The sequence below is a fragment of the Primulina eburnea genome, chromosome 3, assembly GCF_022965805.1.
Source record: "Primulina eburnea isolate SZY01 chromosome 3, ASM2296580v1, whole genome shotgun sequence".
Taxonomy (NCBI): domain Eukaryota; kingdom Viridiplantae; phylum Streptophyta; class Magnoliopsida; order Lamiales; family Gesneriaceae; genus Primulina; species Primulina eburnea.
In genome coordinates, this window is record NC_133103.1 from 47,821,541 (window position 1) to 47,840,113 (window position 18,573).

At 34.8% G+C, this 18,573-nt stretch overlaps 1 protein-coding gene across 2 annotated transcripts; it reads left to right on the forward strand.

Annotated features, from left to right (window-relative positions):
- Positions 1–742: 742 nt before the first annotated feature.
- Positions 743–16,468, forward strand: LOC140827737 (aspartic proteinase 36). 2 transcript variants are annotated; one of them, XM_073190539.1, is made up of 10 exons: positions 743–1,039; positions 3,609–3,738; positions 3,865–4,112; positions 5,247–5,471; positions 6,207–6,369; positions 6,459–6,532; positions 11,820–11,907; positions 13,482–13,545; positions 14,250–14,337; positions 16,065–16,468. In XM_073190539.1, exons 1-9 carry the CDS (start codon positions 804–806, stop codon positions 14,330–14,332), a joined length of 1,311 nt encoding a protein of 436 aa, XP_073046640.1. In that variant the 5' UTR covers positions 743–803; the 3' UTR covers positions 14,333–14,337; positions 16,065–16,468. The 2 variants fall into 2 exon arrangements, with proteins under 2 accessions (XP_073046640.1, XP_073046639.1); XM_073190538.1 differs by having other exon boundaries at positions 14,250–14,321.
- Positions 16,469–18,573: the final 2,105 nt, after the last annotated feature.

Consider the following 18,573-nt stretch of genomic DNA (forward strand, 5'->3'; position numbering starts at 1 on the left):
GTGAATATGTTCGTTGGTAAGTTCATGAGTAATCTTTTAGATGAAAAAATAATAGTTTTGATATTTTATTTATTGATTTTGTATATTATTTATGAAATATATAGAAAAATTTATTAAATTTATTTATTATAATAAATTTACAAATTTTAATAAGAATAATATATTTTTCTTTAAATATATAATTATTTTTTAATTAATTTAATGAAAATTTAAATGTATAATTCATATTTATTAAGTTTGTTTAGGCTCGATAAAAGTTTGAATAAGCTCGTGAGCTATGTATATATTCGTTAAATAAAGCTCGAGTTCGGTTCGATTATAAACAAACCAAACTCAAACATTCAAGAGTTCGGTCGGCTCGACTCGATTACATCCCTATAAATAGTCAATCTTTACACCCAATCTTCACACATACACAAAAATTTATATGAGATGATATCACGTTTTAATTTTGTGATACAAATATTTATTTGAATCATTTTTGAAAAAGTATTATATTTTTTTAAAAAAATATTATTTTTTGTTAAAACTTATGAATACTAGAGTTGATTTGTTTTCCGAATAAGATGCGAGAGATGTTATTATTAATATTTTATATATAAAAATGATACCTAATTAGGCCAATTATATTTTATATAAAAGAAGTATACTTAATTAGACCAATTATAAGTATAAGACGACTTTTCTTTGTTAGAAGTGGAAAATGGATTACTATTTTAATCACCGATCAAATAATAAATAATTACAATTTTCATTAGGAATTTGATTAAATAGCGCCAATCAGCATTCATCAGCGCCGGAAAATGGATTCGCGCCTCCACTCGATACTTCTCTTTCTGGCAGTCGTCGATTTCCTCGCGTCTGCATACGGAGGCGGCGTTGGTGGCGGTGGAGTGGGGGTGATTGAAGTGACTTACAAATTTCCCGGCTCTGATCGGAGCCTCAGTGCCCTAAGAGCACACGACGTCGTTCGCCACCTCGCAATTCTAGCCGGCGTTGATATTCCGCTTGGAGGAACCGGCCGTCCCGACTCCATTGGGTATGCTGTTTTTTGCTTTTCTTTGCTGTTTTTGGTGTTTTCGGTACGGATTGTGGTAGAACGAATCGATGATTAGGAAATCCGGCGTAGTTTTGGGTGTTCCTTTGGATGATCGGACTGGTGGTTTTGTAGAGTTGTCATTTCCGAATTTCTACAGATGCCGGGGATATGCATTAATGTTTGGATAAACCAGTAATTGTGATATTTTGTTTGATTACATGTAGTAGTGAATATATCTCTTCTGTGATCATATAAAATGCTATCACGAAATGACGCTTTTGATGCTGTGCCAAATATTAGCTTGAATGAATAATTTGTTGATTCTACGTGCTTAAACATATTGGTTGTGCGATGATCAACAATGGTGGTGTACACCTTTCTTATTAATCTTAGTTTCTAAAACAAACAATTATTTGTTTGAACAAGTAAGTATTCAACCGAGGGATCATATACTTAAATCTATGGGCGAATGTTTATCCTGCAGGTAGTGATTGATATATCATGGTGCTTGTACAAAAAGTCGTAATTTTTATGCTAGATTGATTGTGCTTAAGATATGGTGGATATATAGGATACAATGTTCTTTGAGAATGCTAACATTCAAAAGTATGCAGATTTTTGCGGTTTAATTTTTTTTTTCTTTCTGATTTTTGGTTTTAGGAATTTGTTATTTTAGGTAGATGTATTTCCCGATAATATTGAAAGTAACTGAGAAGTTAAAACTTTGAGGAATAAATAGGTACAAGGCCCATACAATAAATATTTTACTTAAACCCCCTATACTCAAATGATGTTCATGCATTTGCATTTTTGGAGCCCTTCTATGTTTTTCTACATTCTTTACTTGCTCTCATAATGACTCAAATGCACCTATTTATCATATTAAAATTGAATGTTCCTTTATTATTCTTTGTTTAATATAGTATGTGGAAAAGAAAAAATTAAAATGTAACAAGTTAATAGATCATCTTTGGTTATATGTATAATTATGAAAAAAAACCTTCAATTTGAATGAGCTGTTGAGGTTTGTTTGTCGTTAGAAGCGAGTAAAAAGAGTTAAAATTAATAAAGGAAAGAGACGCAAAAATATGCATGCACACCCAAAATTTGAGATTAGAGGTTTTTAGCAACATGCTCAAAATTAGAGTGCGTTCTGTACCAATTATTTTCTGACAGGGTTTATAGTTACTTTCAAATATTAGGAGACCAAATCAATCTCGCTTAAAGTGCTCATAGTTTCAGTCAGCGCTAATGATTAGCGAATCATTGTGAATGCATTAGACAACTAAATTAGCTAATTCATTGTGAATGCATATACAACTAAATTCATTCTTGTTTAATGAATTTAATGAATCAATTATTAGATAAAGAATCTTTTACGGTGATGGTTATTTCAATATTAGGTCCACAACGGAGTTGTTTAGCAATCTTGCCAATTTTTCTTTATTTTGTTGGTCGTCTGAGTTCTGACTATGCTCGGTTTTCGTATTGTTGTCTGAAAACTTTATGACTTTATGATTGTGAATTGTGAAGGCATGCTGTATAAGGAGTTAGGTGTTTCTCTTCTATCGAATCAGTGATGATTTCTTCTTTTGAAATTAAATAGCAGTATTTGGATGGATTAACGTTGGAATAAACACATAATTATCAAATCAAGGACTGTAATGTAGTGGTTGAATAATTTTTTCACTAGAAATTCAACGACCAGATTTCATTTTCATAATTCTAGAACCTTCAAGAGATGCCAAATCTTGGGGCGGAAATAACATATGAGTTGCGTTGCATTAATAACTAGCGAAAACAATTGGAAACAAATAAGGTATGGATGAATTATGTTGTGCGTGCTGGGGTACAGTGTTGCATTAAACAGTGGATTGAAAGTCTAAAAAATAAATGCACTAATTGGCGAATGCCAAGTCACAATTTTTTTCTATATTTAGCCTCATCAAAAATACAGGATGGTTGCGGAAAATAATTTATTTATCTTCTGAAAAATCTAGTGCTCCATTGATCTTTATGTGAATTCTGTTAGGGATCATTTAGTAAAAAGTTGACATCTGTGCATGTACCAACTAGACTAATTACATAATAGTTACGCGCTATTGTAAGGTCTTCTTTATTTCTTTTGGTGGCTTTGGCCTATTTGTCTGTTGTATAGTTTGTCATTTTTAAATTTTTAATCTATTCACTGGCAAGGAACTGTGCCAAAGCACCACCTAGGCACAAGCGAGTTTTGTTAAAAAAGTAAAACAAAGTGTCTTATTGGCTTATGTTTGTGTCAGTTTATCTTTCATCCAGTTTACACAAAGGACTTACTGCTATGGTAGACACACTGAAAAGGCGCAACCTTGCATAGTCGTGTGTGGTTATCCATTTTTTTCATCTTTTTACTGCTAACTTGACTATACAATAGAGCTCTAGATATGATTTAGAATGCATGAATTGAACCTTACACCTGTTTGTTCATTCTTAATGATAAGAAAATGTATTGTACCAAACTCGTGAGCTGATTTATCTGTTTCATCACATTTGCATTTCTCTTACTATTGTGTTGGGTTTGATCATACAGGCTTTACTACGCTAAAATAGGGATAGGAACGCCTTCAAAGGATTATTATGTTCAAGTTGATACTGGAAGTGATATAACATGGGTTAATTGCATTCAGTGCCACGAGTGCCCCCGAAGAGGCTACCATGGCGTATGATCTTCATAATTTTTGTTGCTTACATCTTTTGTCTTTTGGACGAGGTTTAGAATGCTAGAAAAATTGGCGTATCCTTTGGCTTTCTCATCTTATGTTTATGAAGTTTTTATATTTTGGCAGATAGAACTTACCCTTTACAATCCCAATGGCTCTTCGACTGGGAAACTGGTATCATGTGATAATGATTTTTGTAAAGAGATAGGAGGAGGTTCCTTCTCTGGTTGCACTAAAAATGCGTCATGTTTCTATACCGAGGTTTATGGAGACGGAAGTTATAGTATGGGATACTTTGTAGAGGATGTTGTCATTTATGATCGAGTCTCTGGCGATCTACAAACAACGTCAGCAAATGGGAGTGTTATTTTTGGGTATGTTAATTTTATTTCCTTCTTTATTATTTTAAGTGCTTCTGAGGTATATTTTATGCAAAAGACTAACTTTTGCTATTTTTTGCACACATATCATGTGGGTTAGCTAATATCAAACAGATTTCTTGGTTACAAATCATGTTTGTATATAGTCCAGAGTCATAATAGTATGAAACCTTGCAAATTTTTGCTATATAAATAATCTATTGTGATAACAAACCTCCAGACGACGGTGTACGTGCCATACCCGACCTTTAGAAATAAAAAAAATGATATATAGGTTGGTCAAGTTTAACCTGCGGAGGCAAAATGATTTAAAACAACCACGAATCTGTCCAGAAAACAAATGACTCCTGCGAAGCAAAGAGACACAAGCTTATCCAAGCGGCCTAGTTGGTTCGACAACTTGAAATTATTAGCAAATGTTTGTTTTTCCATGAAGCATCTATTTTGAATTGGAAAAGGTAGAAATTTATCATTCGAATCAAGTTTCACGATATTGCGATGCAGATTGGCATTTGCACATTATTTTTCAATAGACAGTTTAAATTTCGTAACACACTCAATTTTCTGTTGACTTTACTGCTGGAGAGCTTAAACTTTGGTATACTATGTCCCACTTACTTTAACTCAATGTTGCCCGCAATTGTACATTATTAGTACAAGCACATGCAAAGTCAAGATTGCTTTAAAGGTGCCAAATTTGAACTTGTAAGGCTGCTAGATATCTGAGAGTTCAAATATTGTTCCGGGTTTTATTACGTATCTCAATAACCTTTTCATATATTGAACCAGAAGCGGCCCCCTATCTTCTCTCATACAATCCGTCTATGGTTTTTTGCTGACCTTTTCCTTAGGATACACTATTTTGAATCAACGTTGATAGTTCTAATTAAGTCTTTTCTTAACATTTTTGGCCAGCATCTTGTTGGCCAAACTTATTATTCTCGGTCTTCAACAAAATATCCATAACGGATCATTTAACCTCTAAAATTCTCACATTATTTATGTAATTTGAGCTATTAACATAAGATTTGAGTTCTTTTCATTTTTGTCTAGTAAAAGTTTTGGAAATTCTAATTGGTGAGTACTAATTTTCTTTAGCCTATCATTAAGTGCAATGTTTTTGGGCAGATGTGGTGCTAGACAATCTGGGGATCTAGGATCTTCAGATGATGCACTTGATGGGATATTGGGTTTTGGAAAGTCCAATTCCTCAATGATTTCACAGCTAGCTGCATCCAGAAGAGTAAAAAAGATGTTTGCACATTGTTTAGATGGCGTGAATGGTGGAGGCATCTTTGCCATTGGCCATGTTGTTCAACCACAAGTGAATACAACACCTCTGGTGCCAAACCAGTAAGCCAGATCTTCAAATTCTAATGTGCCACTTTGCTATTTGTCTTGAATCACATTATTTTCATTCGGTTAGAATGCTGATTCTTGTCTTTACCTGAATTTTTCTTTATCAAAGAGAAACTAGATATTTGTCTCTTATCCGCCAATACCTTGCAGAATGCCTATAAGGCTATGGAGTCAGCGTAGTTTGACAAATGATCATTTCTTTTATTTGATTGAGTTTAAAATTTAGAAGTATGTTTTACTTTAATCTTCTTGAAGTTTCAATATGATGCATGAACATCTTGTGATTGATAAATTGAGTTATTTTTCTTCCTCATGTTGATTCATAAGAGATGCCGCAGAGTTCTTGACTGTCTTTATGGTTTTCCCCATAGCTGTAAGCTAAATGAGATGAAAAGTTCTACGTATGCAATTAAAATAAGCAGGTAGCATCTGCTGGATTGTGAGGGAAATATCTCAAATTTTAGCAGAGGATCATTGTGCTAGTTAAAAACCTTTGAACCACGTGGTACTTTTAGAGAAAAAGACAAGTTTATCGCTGAAAGATCAAGTACAGCTCATGCTCAGTGCATGCGAGAGAAACTACTCCATAGATTCAGTTTCCTTTCTACTTTGTTCTTCCGGTTTCCCACAAATAGATATTTCAAAATTGGTATTTTGTATAATTGCTTTACCTATATTAATTTCAACCTCAAGCCCTTGAACCCTTATCTTTTTTCATTAAAATTGCAGGCCCCATTACAGTGTCAATATGACAGCAATTCAAGTAGGGCTTGATATTCTGAATCTTACCACTGATGTCCATATGATTAATGATAAGAAAGGGGCAATTATTGATAGTGGTACTACACTGGCATATCTTCCACAGGAGATTTATGTGCCACTAGTGAAACAGGTATCATTTACAATTGTTTTAATTGACTTTATTAATTTTTTGTGTTGAGAGCTGGAAATTTAACGTTCTATGGGCATTATATTTATTAGATACTCTCCTGGCAGCCGGATTTGAACTTACAAATACTTCATGACCAGTACACTTGCTTTGACCATTCAGGAAGGTATGACTCCTCTTTGATGCTTTTCGAATGAGTTGATCTCAGCTGAGGCTGTTCGTTATTATTGCAATAACTTCTCATTAATGATTTAGAGATTATTTGTAGACTTGGGGGTAATATCTTATTTAACTTGCTTTTTTTGGCAATATCCTCCGTTTGAATTTGATTTCAGTCTTCTGATATTTCCACCTTGTTCACTTATGTATTGTTCTAGTGGTCCTGTCTGGTAGATCTCATGGCATTATGATGGTTGATGATACTACCTATGGGTATGGGGATTTCTGATTCTAATGTTATTGGCTAGTTATGATCATTACAGTTCTGAAGCCAGCAAATTTATTTGGTTATTACTGCTAGGGTGGCCATACTGGGAAATTGTTTCAAACTGTTTGTGGATCAATTTGAAATCCTTAAGCAAACAAAAACATTTTCATAATGAAGCAATGGATCTTTGACTCGTGGTGTTGAATTCTCATTTCTTGCTGGAAAAGCTTATCTATTAGTTAATGTGTCAATCACAGATGTATTGAGAGATTGGACTTTTGTGTATCATTGATAGAGCAACGATCTTAGGTAGTTTTTGTTGACAGTGGATCACTGGTCTATTGATTGTAATTAACATCTTTTAAATTATTAATAGAATATCATTTCTCACATAAAAAAGTCTTGCTGTAATCAGGAAATCATACAATTCATTGCAAGAAAGGCTAGAATCCCATGGTCATGAATGCTCATGAAACTACTTGGTACATTAGAGAGACCCACAGAAGCTTCTTAAGCCCTTTTTAGTTGAGATGTTTTTTATACATTATAAAATAAGTATCTGTGTGATGATACTTTTCCTTGAATGCCATATTTGTTAACTGGAGCAAGAAAGAAAGAAACTTAGGTTTCTATTGCATTGTCCATGTGTTGTGAGCCTGGACAAGATTTGAGAATAATGGCAAATAATACTTTGATGCAAAAAATTTACCTTTGTCATGGTACATTGCTATTCTAGATGTGACAATTGTTCAATGTTCTAAAGTATGATGTTAAAACATTCCTAAAGAAAGTCATTAGCCTTCATGGATTTTGCCTTCATGGATTTTGCATGACCCATTGGATTAGAACTGGATCAAACACAAGTCTGCGAGTTACTTTTGGCAATCTTTGGAATTGCTGAATACGAGGCTCTTTCGTCATCTTTCAAACGACAGTAGGACAATCTTCGTTTAGCGATTCTTCGTTTTCATCAACTAATAATATTATTTTGAAGGATCCAATTGATCTTATTGATGATTTATCTTGTCATTATTCTTTGGGGCATTGGGTAGACTAGTGGATAATCTTTTTTTTGCAAAAGTATCGTATGCTTCAAGCCTGGACACATGATGAAATGTTTGATTGATATTCGTCTTGGAAGATGCTACTACACCACAAAAACTTCTTGTTACTCCATCAAAACTTTCACTTTTGACTTAAAAGGCTAACTAGTGTTCCATGCTACTTGGTTGTAAAAAAGAGGACTACCGGATTCACATATCAATTATGCTAAATTTGATAATCACTATTTTATATTGCAGCTTAGTGCATTATCTTTCTCGTTTGAATGGTATGAGTGAATTGGAGGCCAAAAACTAGAAAGGTGATGGTGGCACATGAGGCTTGCGAGAAAAGGAAATGGAAATATCATCATCAACAACAATATTAGGCATGGTTGACTTAAAAGCTGACAAGTGTTCTATGCTACTTGGTTGTAAAAAGAGGTATGTGAATCCATGCTACGTGAAGGTTGATCTGAGAGAGATAGGCCAGACTTGGGGAGCTTGGTCAAATAGTTGAACCATCAACTTGATGAAGGTTGATCTGAGAGAGGTCAACGGGGATCGGGGAACTCGGCCAAATAGTTGAACCATCAGAGGTCGGCCGGGCTCGGAGAATTCGGTCCAACACAATAAATAATAACCTCGTGAAGGTTAATCTGAGGGATATCGGCTGGGCTCGGGGATCTCTGTCCAACACAATAAGTAATAATCTCGTGAAGGTTAATCTGAGAGAGGTCGGCCATGCTCGGGAAGCTCGGTCCAACACAACAAATAACAACCTCATGAAGGTTAATCTGAGAGAGGTCGCTGGCTCTAGGAGCTCGGTCCAACACAATAAATAATAACCTCATGAAGCAAATTCTAGATGTCGGCCGAGACGGGGGGCTCGGTCCAACACTTAATAAATAATAACCTCCTGAAGGTTAATCTGAGAAAGGTTGACCGGGCTTGGGAGCTCTGTTTAACACAATAAATAATAACCTTGTGAAGGCTAATTTGAGTGAGTGGTCGAGCCAAGAAGCTCGGTCCAACATTTAATAAATTATAACCTCTTGAAGGTTAATCTGAGAGAGTTCAGTTAGGCTCGTGGAGCTCGGTCCAACACAATAAATAATACCATTGTGAAGGCTAATCTGAGAGAGGTCGGCTGAGCTTGGGGAGCTCGGCCCAACACAATAAATAATGACCTCGTGAAGGCTAATCTGAGAGAGGTCGGCTGAGCTCAGGGAGTTTGGTTTATCACAATAAATAATAACCTCGTGAAGGCTAATTTGAGGGAGGTCGGCCATATACACCTATTGCGGAGAGATGGGCTATACTCATTTTGACTTAAGTATTGAGGACTTGTTTTAAGCTCAGCCCGGGATTCCTTCCCTAAGTCCCTTAAAGCTAGACATAACCGAGGCGAAATGAGCTTGACTTGTTCATGGCTCTTGAGCTGAGGTCGGGTGAAAACCCTCAGAGCTTGGCGTAAGCGAGACGAGACGAGCCTAACTGATCAGGACTCCTGAGTTGAGATCGGTTGAAAACTCTTTAGCCTGACGTAAGCGAGGTGAGGTGAGGTGAGGCGAGTCTAACTTGATCAGGGTTCCTGAGCTGAGGTCGGGTGAAAACCCTTATGGTCCGGCGTAACCGAGGCAAGGTGAGTCTGATGTGATCAGGGTTCCTGAGCTAAGTTCGAGTAAAAACCGTTAAGGCCCGACGTAACCTAGGCAAGGTGAGCCTGACGTGACCAGTGTTTTTGAGCTGAGGTCGGTTGAAAACCCTTATGGCCCGGTGTAACCGAGATGAGATGAGCCTGACGTGATCAGGACTCTTGAGCTGAGGTCAAGTGAAAACCCTTATGGCCTGGCGTAACCGAGGCGAGGTGAGCCTGACGTGATCGGGCTCCTGAGCTGAGGTCAGGTGAAAGCCTAAGTATTCCAGGTTGCAACAATTCAAGACAAAATATGTAATATTATAGAAACAAGAAAATAACTTGTCCAAAAACCAAAGTGCAATGCTCTGATAAAATTAAAATAAAAGTATTGAGAGATAAACTAAGCATAATATTTGCGAAGGTGATATGAATCCCATGGACTCTTCAGCTTCTTGCCCTTAGGTCTGCTAGATAATATACACATGAGCTGAGCTTCTCCAATACCTTGAACGCGCCTTCCCACTTTGGATCCAACTTCCTGACCTCCACCTCTTGTACCTTTTTTATGCATGACCCTCCGGTTGTAGGACCGAGTTATCCATCCAGCCTGCAATATATCTTTTCTCTTCTACCAATTGCAGATCATCTGCTCGTATTTCCTCATTCATTTCATCGTAAAACATGACCCTTGATGACCTGAGATCTAGCGGATGACCTCTAGGATAAGAGTTGGTCGTAGATGACGGCTTGCTAAAGAGCTTGTCGATGATTGGCCCTCGCTGAAGTGCTGGGAGATGGCCTATAGCCAAAGAAGTGGTTGAGAATGAACTTATCTCTCTGAAGAGCTCCTGTTGATGAGCCAAGTGTGCCCTGTTATAGAAGAGTTGGTGACGATATCTGCCTGAGGAGCTGAAGACAACCTCCAACTACAATGATAAGGATGAGCTTCCATGGAAGATATGTGGATGACCTTTAGGCGCTACTCCACAATATTGTGTTTCTACCAGTTATATCTACATCTTTGCTCAAATGTTTCCACAAACGATGTCAATTGATGTTGATAAAATAATGATACCTGTCGAAGGGTCGGGAATATGTTTCGGGAGGTCAGCTCGATTCATCTGATGGTCGCCTGAAAACACAAGCAAGGTCGTTAGAAAGGGGTAAGAGGTTTTTCTGGTGTAGTCCTAATGCTCAAATCAGAGAACAGGAAAATAGAGAGAAAACTGGAAGTAAGCAATATGAGTGAATGGATAAATAACACCATCGAACCTAGTATTAATAGTAGAAGAGTTACCGTATGAATAGAGTTTTCTCATGACTAATAGTCTTGATAGGGTTCTATATCTCGCCGAATTCTTTCTTTGTTGGACTTTAGATTATCATAATCTTAGATGTGATTGGATCAAATCTTTGTGATACTCTTTCTTAGACATGATATTTGTACATCTAACTATGGGTTCATTTGTAACCGAACTCTGTTAGCATGTAGTGAGCTCACGTTCGCCTTCCCTATAGCTAGGCTCGGGAGGTCCGCACATGAAACCCTATTCGATTAATGAGAATGTATAATTAGGTCGGTTGGGACCTCGGCCACAACTTGCTTAGTCGCCCTCATACTAGATATTAGGAGGTGGTGGGGACATCGGCGGGGAGGTTGGCCATGAGTTGCATAGTCGCCCTAGTAACTAGTATTTGGGAGGTCGGCCGCTTGGGCTTGGGTATGAGCTCCCAGATGATTACCTGATGAAACCTGTTTATTGGGTCCGAGGTGAGCTCTAGGATGACTTTTAGATGTGATCTAGTTAGTGGGCCAATTAACGGATGAAAGCCAATTGACGGATAACATTTCATTATCTAAGCTGTCGAGATTGAGCTGATCTCGTTTTATGGGGTATCAAATATAATTTATCTCTCTCTCTTCGTCATATTGTATGTTCTGAATGACAAAATTCTAAGATTTTATTTTCAATTCTGGAATTCTAAAGTTTTTGAGAAACAATAATTTTTCTGTTCTCTGTTTGGCAATATTAGCCTTTATGATTTATTGTGCATGAGATATCCTGCAGTACTATATTATGATTTTGCTGTTTATTTGACATTTATGTATTTGGAATTAGTAAATTTTACTATGATTTTATTGCTGGAAGATGGTTCATAGTTTTAGTTTTAAAAATTGTGTTGTTTTAATAGTCTTGTTTGACGTCCTGGTTGTCTAATTCTTGAGGAGTTCATTAGTTATTTCAGTAATCTGCCTCATTTTATGACTCGCGTTTGTACAGAATTTTCTGTTTTTTCGTAGAAGTTTTCTAAACCTTTATAACCTCGTCTCTGTCTGTTGCAGCCTTGATGACGATTTTCCCCCTGTCGTTTTCCACTTTGAAAATTCGCTTTTGCTGAAGGTTTATCCTCATGAATACCTATTTACTTTTGTAAGTATATTCTGTTACCCATGTCTGGTTTAGCATAATTATTTTGCACAATCTGTTTCTGCTCTAAAATCTTTATTAACATTCGGGAAAAAAATTATTTATTTTCCTGAAGTTCTTGTGCTGTTGAGAAAGACAAATGCTATGTCTAGTACATGACGTTCCTTGCTTTTAATAGTTTGCTATTAAAATTAGACCAATTTTCAACTTTCGCTTATGCCATCTTTAGAGTATTTGATATTTGGTGTGCCCTGCAGAAGCAGCTCCTTGTTTACTTTGCATGAGCAGCCATGGTGCTTGCCAGCATTTTGTGGCGACACATATTTAATTTTTCAAGGGCCAGATGATGATTGGTCAGACTAATGCATTACAATCTAGCTTAACAAAATGGATTTTTAAAACGAAAAAAACCAACGATAGTGACAATGTTAGTTTACGAAATCACGAGTTACAAATATTGCAAATCCTGAAATACTAGGTATGTTTGATCATACTTACATTATTTCTGGAAATGGTTGATTGGAAATGTATCTGGTAATTAAATTGAGAAATGTACAATATGTTTGGTTGTGTCAAAGTAACACATTTTATATTCTGGATGTTGCGACAAGTCTATATTGGGTTGTTTAGATTGTAATATATAATGCAGTTATTTCAAAATTTAAAAATATAATTTACTGCATTATAATATACTATAATGATAGAATCATGCTTGGGAGTGATGAAAAGGTGAATTTGAAATAATAATTGTATCGGCAAATGTAAAATTGAGTTTTACGTGTACTTTAAACAAAGAATTTTAGCATAATTGATTTATTTTTGTTCTAACTTCTGGGAAATGAAAATATTCCCTGGAAAGATAAACAAACATTGCCCTATCGTTTGACTGTCTTACGCTTGGTAAATACATATTATCAAGCTGCCAAAATAATGAACTTAGACTTGTAATTGATCATAGCTTAATATCCTCATTTCCCAATTCCTTGTGTACTTGCCTCTGGGAAATGTGACAGCAAGATAGAGGAGCTGATTCAGACAGAAGACAGGTAAAATCACGACGAGGACTCAAATGGTGGTTGCCTTTTCTTAGCATAAGCTTGAGGGCCAAAGCTTACATTTAGTGCTTTGTTCCAAGTTTGTTAAGGGATGATGTGAAAGGATAATGAAATCAAACATTTTCTAATCACATTACTAATGTAACGGGGCCTTGGTAGTGGTGGTAGCTGAGCTTTTAATAAATTTTCTGTATGTTAGGTTAACTGTGAGTACAACAAAATGTGAACCCTTCAGTGGTCACAGAGAAGAACTTTTATAGGAAAAATTAGGAACCTGGAAGACATGATATAATGGAGTAGTTACTTTTTTTTTAATACTTCAGCATCAGTGTTGATAGTTTTGAAGCAATGCCAGTTTTACCACTTCCTTTCAAAGGCAGAAGTGAATTTGAGAACAAAACATTTCAAAGCATTCTATTGTTTCTTTCATTTGACATATGTCTTTGTTCAAGTCTTTTGTTCTGTGTTACCTATTTTTATTAGGCTCGGGAAATGAATTTAATTTATTTTATTTTCTGACAGGAAGATTTGACCTGTATTGGTTGGCAAAACAGTCGTGAGAAAAGTAATATTACGCTTTTGGGAGGTATGGTGCTTATTTTGACTATTTTTCAAGTTGAATCTGAAATTGTTCAAGTACTTTAATGGAATTAAATAGTAATTCTCTTTGCATGATTTTCTGCATTCATATTAATCAAAGACTTGTCTTGAGCTAAGTTGTTGGGCTAATTGTACCAGCCCACTCGGCGTAAAGTCTAAAAGAAATAAAACCCCCTAAAAAATATTAATATGCTAATTTATCCTCCATTTTTTAAAAACACAATTACTTCATTTGAAAAGAGTGTTGTGCCTGATTTTTATAAGGTTTAAATGCAATTAAATTTACATAGGGAGTTTTTCGTTTTTCGAATTTTAACAGGGATGCTGATGCAATTTGTGCCTAAGTTGTTCACCCCCTTTCCCAATAGCATGCTCTGCTTTTCTGCCTTTCTTCCTTCCTGTCACCAATATATATATATATATATTGGTATATGTATCGGTATATTTGATGTATTGTTCCGATATATAAATATGTACACATGTTGAAGTTATCGGGGTTTTGCTTAATTATCCTTAATACCGGATTATTTGAATTGGGGCCTACATTCCTCTACATTGGGAGAGTTGAAAAGAAGCAATTGTTACTGAGTGTCAGTTTATCATCTATTCATCACTTATTCTAGGGCATGATGTTGAGATGTTTAACTTTATATTTTATTTTTTGAACTTCTTATTGTTCAATGTTGGCAGACTTGGTTCTCTCAAATAAGCTGATCCTTTATGATCTTGAAAATCAAGCGATTGGATGGACTGAATATAACTGTAAGTATTGATGCATGTATGTACACTTGATCCCTAGTTGATTGTGGTTTGGACTCTTGACTGAGCTACAGGTCACTCCAAGCTTAGTTGATGACTGAACGTAATTGTCGTAATGTTAATTTACCTTTTCTTTTCTGCTGGATCCTAGTAGCAGTGATGGTACAAAGTTGATTCACTCTAAAACTGAATACAGATTTGGTACAACCATCCGATACTTATGAATCGCTCATTCAGACAGATGTATATTTTCATATTTTTCTTGGGTGCACCTAATTTCTGTGCAGTGCTATGTAACATTATGTTACATGATGATAATTACACAGAATGAATGCAAGTATGATCATTTATGACCAAGTTATAGAGGAAACAAGGCCTTGAAACATCGCAGATATTTTCTTGTTGTTTGACTGCTAATGTGGAGGCATTTTGAACGTTTGTTTTTGCTCCATGAACCTCAAACGATTTAGCATCCATTTATTAAGAATGGTGGTGCTACTTCTTTTGTGAAGGACTGCACTGGTGCCAACATGAAATGTTAAAGGAATGGACTCATAAAACATCAAATATCGATCTTTTTTCTACGCAATACAAGTATTTTGTGAAATGTAAATCTGAGAGATCCCTAATGACTGCAACATCCGACTATTTAAGTGGGCAGCTAGGGATACCAGTGACATAAATATTTGGAGTATAGATTCGATTTGATTCCTGCAGTGGTCAAAGTTCCCCTTTTCAATTTCCCTTCTCTACAATGAACAAATACAATGGACACACTGTTATCTTTTCGTTTGTTCATGTACTTATTTTTCAGGTCCAATGTCCCTATGTACATGCATATGCATGATTAACTCTGAATGTATATTCTTCATGAAAAATCACTAGTGATTGACTACTCGTTGGCCCCATAAGTATTTTTATTAGCTATTACTTTGAAGCACGAGGAAAATTAAAAGCTGGTCTCCATGATGTTGAGACAGCGCATGAGACAACCATTACTCTGCTGGAGTTGTATGGGATTGAACTATTGTTGCTCGTATGGAGCTTTTCCTATCCTTTGCAAAATTTCTAAAAAATTTACAGTTAAACATTGAAATCCCTCCATCAACCGGATTACCTTCCTGATGTTTTGTTGGGATGCAACAAATAATTTTCAGGTCTCTATTTAGCATGAATGATGTTCTTTGAAGTTGTCTACTGATATGGGAATTTTTTATTTTATTTTTGTTGTTGTTTTTCATTGATTGAATATGGATCGATATAATTTGTTGGTTAGTGCTTTAAAAGCAGAGTAGCAAAATATAGCACCAGGCCCGAAGTTATAAATTGATCTTGCAACGATCGTAATATTCAATTTATGAATCCAAAATGGTGAATACTGGTGGCTTATTTTCTTAAAGACCACTCATTAGGCATTAGTGAATGCTCTATGTCACTTACGTATCGACTGATAATACGTGCATAGTTCGTGCTTGATGAACTTTCTGTTATTTTAGTTGTTTTAAGTTTAAATTGCAACAGAGCTCTAAACTTTGCTACTAAGAATTATGGTTTGATCGTGAACTTTAGATATTAGGATCTTCATATCATTTGTGACTATATTTTAAATTTAAATTTTCCTTTATATTTATTTCATCCAACTTTTTGATCTTATATGCTACAAAACCGAAATTCTTAGGAATGATATGTTTTTTAGTTATTTGATTTTTTGTACTGTCTACTTATTCCATCTGAGTTTTTTGGCAGGCTCTTCCACTATTAAACTGAAGGATGAGCTTACTGGATCAGTGCACCTGGTGGGGGCTCACTCTATATCTCACAGTAGCAGTCTCAGCGTGCGAGTTTTATTCTTCTTGCTGATGGCTCTGCTACACAGTTTGCTCTTTCCTCCGATATTATAGTCATAATCGACTTAAAGTAGCTCGTTGTATAAAAGCTATTGAAGAGGAAGGAATTCATGATGAATATAATCCTTAGATTACATTAAGATGTGCATAATTTCACAACTGGTAAAGCTCACAGTATCATAACTCATTTCAAACTTCATACAGTTTCCAGTTTTGTAGGAATCTCTACAATGGGATGATATAGATAGTTCCTTGTATATATATTCACTCTCACATACTGTCAAAAGGCACGTTTTCGCATCATCCATTGGCTGCTGCATATTTCAATTTTTCTAGTTTTACATTATGTGTATTTGATTTTTTCGGGGTAATCAAGGACAGTTCAAATCATTTGTTGAGTGTTAGCCTAACACACCTATTCGAGCCGGATAATGGTTGTGGTGCACGTAGAGAATATCTTACCAGTGTAGTCGAATGTATGATACTTGGTGGACCAAATATTACTCCAGAACAAGTTAGTATAAACTTCAACATATTTTTTTAAATTTCATATTCACTTTCTGGCTTGAATTTCTGTCATTTTGTTCTGAAATCTTCCGTACCCTGCATAGGTTGGTGAATTCATAGCCACGGGCAAAGAGGATGAGTCTTTGTCTTCTTTTCGTTTTTCTTTCTTCTGTGTAAAGCCAAAATAAATCATAAAATTAGTAAATCCGAGTATCAGAAGCTACCATTATTGTTTGTATGTGATTTCTGGTTTGTATGGTATGTCTAGATCTTGTTTGTCGTGTGGTATAATTGCATGGTGATACTGGAGGCTAATACCTTTGTTTTTCGGCTTCTCGTTTTATTTTTTCCGCCGTGTGTTTCATTTGGTTTGTCAGTGTTTTGGCTTGTGGATTTTATCGTGACCATTATGTTGCATCTTATGTATTTCTACCAATTAGGAATGTTCACGTGCGATACACGTGGGTGACTAATAATAAAAAAAATTTAATTACTAGATTTAGATAATGTTTAAAATAGTTTGAAAAACATCTTGTTTATCAGAATTTATCTATACATACCTATATCTATAAATATATGAGTTCTATTTGTGATCACTAGTATGACATCTTGTTTTGCATTTTGACATAGTTGATGGGGTTATTTGAGTAATTGTCCATGTTAAAGTTAATAGGATTTAATTCATTTTAGTAGTTATCATTCAATTGTATTTATGTTGGTAGAATTTGACGTCTTATGCATTTATTTATTGTGTGTTTATTATATTCTTGTAACCTTTAGTATTATCTTTTGTGTACTTAATTTAAATACATTGTGGTTTGAGCCTTGGTAAAATCCATTACTCTGTTAATTTATTTTTATTGTTTTTCTTTTATGAATGATATTTGGATAAAAAAAATCTTTTTTGCTTTGATAGAGTTGTTATTATGTCTTAATCACGTTGATTGAAAAGGTTGTCATATGAACTAGTGGACATAAATGTTTATGGTCATTATGCTATTTTATCTATTGTGTTTTGATCTGTTTAGATTGACAAATACACTTAAACATGATGGAGTGGGTCTCATGTGAGACCGTCTTACGGATCTTAATCTGTGAGACGGGTCAACTCTACCTATATTCAAAGTAAAAAGTAATACTCTTAGCATAAAAAGTAATATTTTTTTATGAATGACCCAAATAAGAGATCCGTCTCACAAATACGATTTGTGAAACCGTCTCACACAAGTTTTTGTCAGCATGATGTTATTCAAACGAATTTAAATAGTATCTATATTTCGTAATTATGTTTCGATCGTTAGTCAACCACGTATAACGAACATGCACTTTGCTAGTGAATCTAAATATATCAAAACATAATAGATAAAATATATCATAAATCATATATTCACTTGTTCATATGGCATTTTTCTATATGTACGTATGATTATAATATAATGACAGTCTTTCAAATTAACAAATATATCTTTCATTCAAATATAATTCACAATGAAAAGCAATAAAAATAAAAATAACAGAATAATAATCAAAACCACAATGTACTAAAATAAAGTATATTTAGAAAAATGATTGTCAAATATCATTATCTTAATTAACTAAATTATCATAATAATATTAAATAAAAGCACCAATCTTGTTATTAGATTAAATATCAACTGTGATTTTGCTAACTTTTAATCTTTTACGGATTTTGTTTATCTTTCTCTGTTTGTTTTTAGAATACATTTTATACATAGTTAATTTTAATTCAGAATGAATCGTTTGAAAATTAATACTGATTATTAATAATTTTTTGTGAAATAAAATTTTAAAATAATATCACTCAAATATATATGTATAGTAAAACACATATATAAATAAAATAACACAAATTTTTTTATGAGATTTTGTGAAAATGTGAA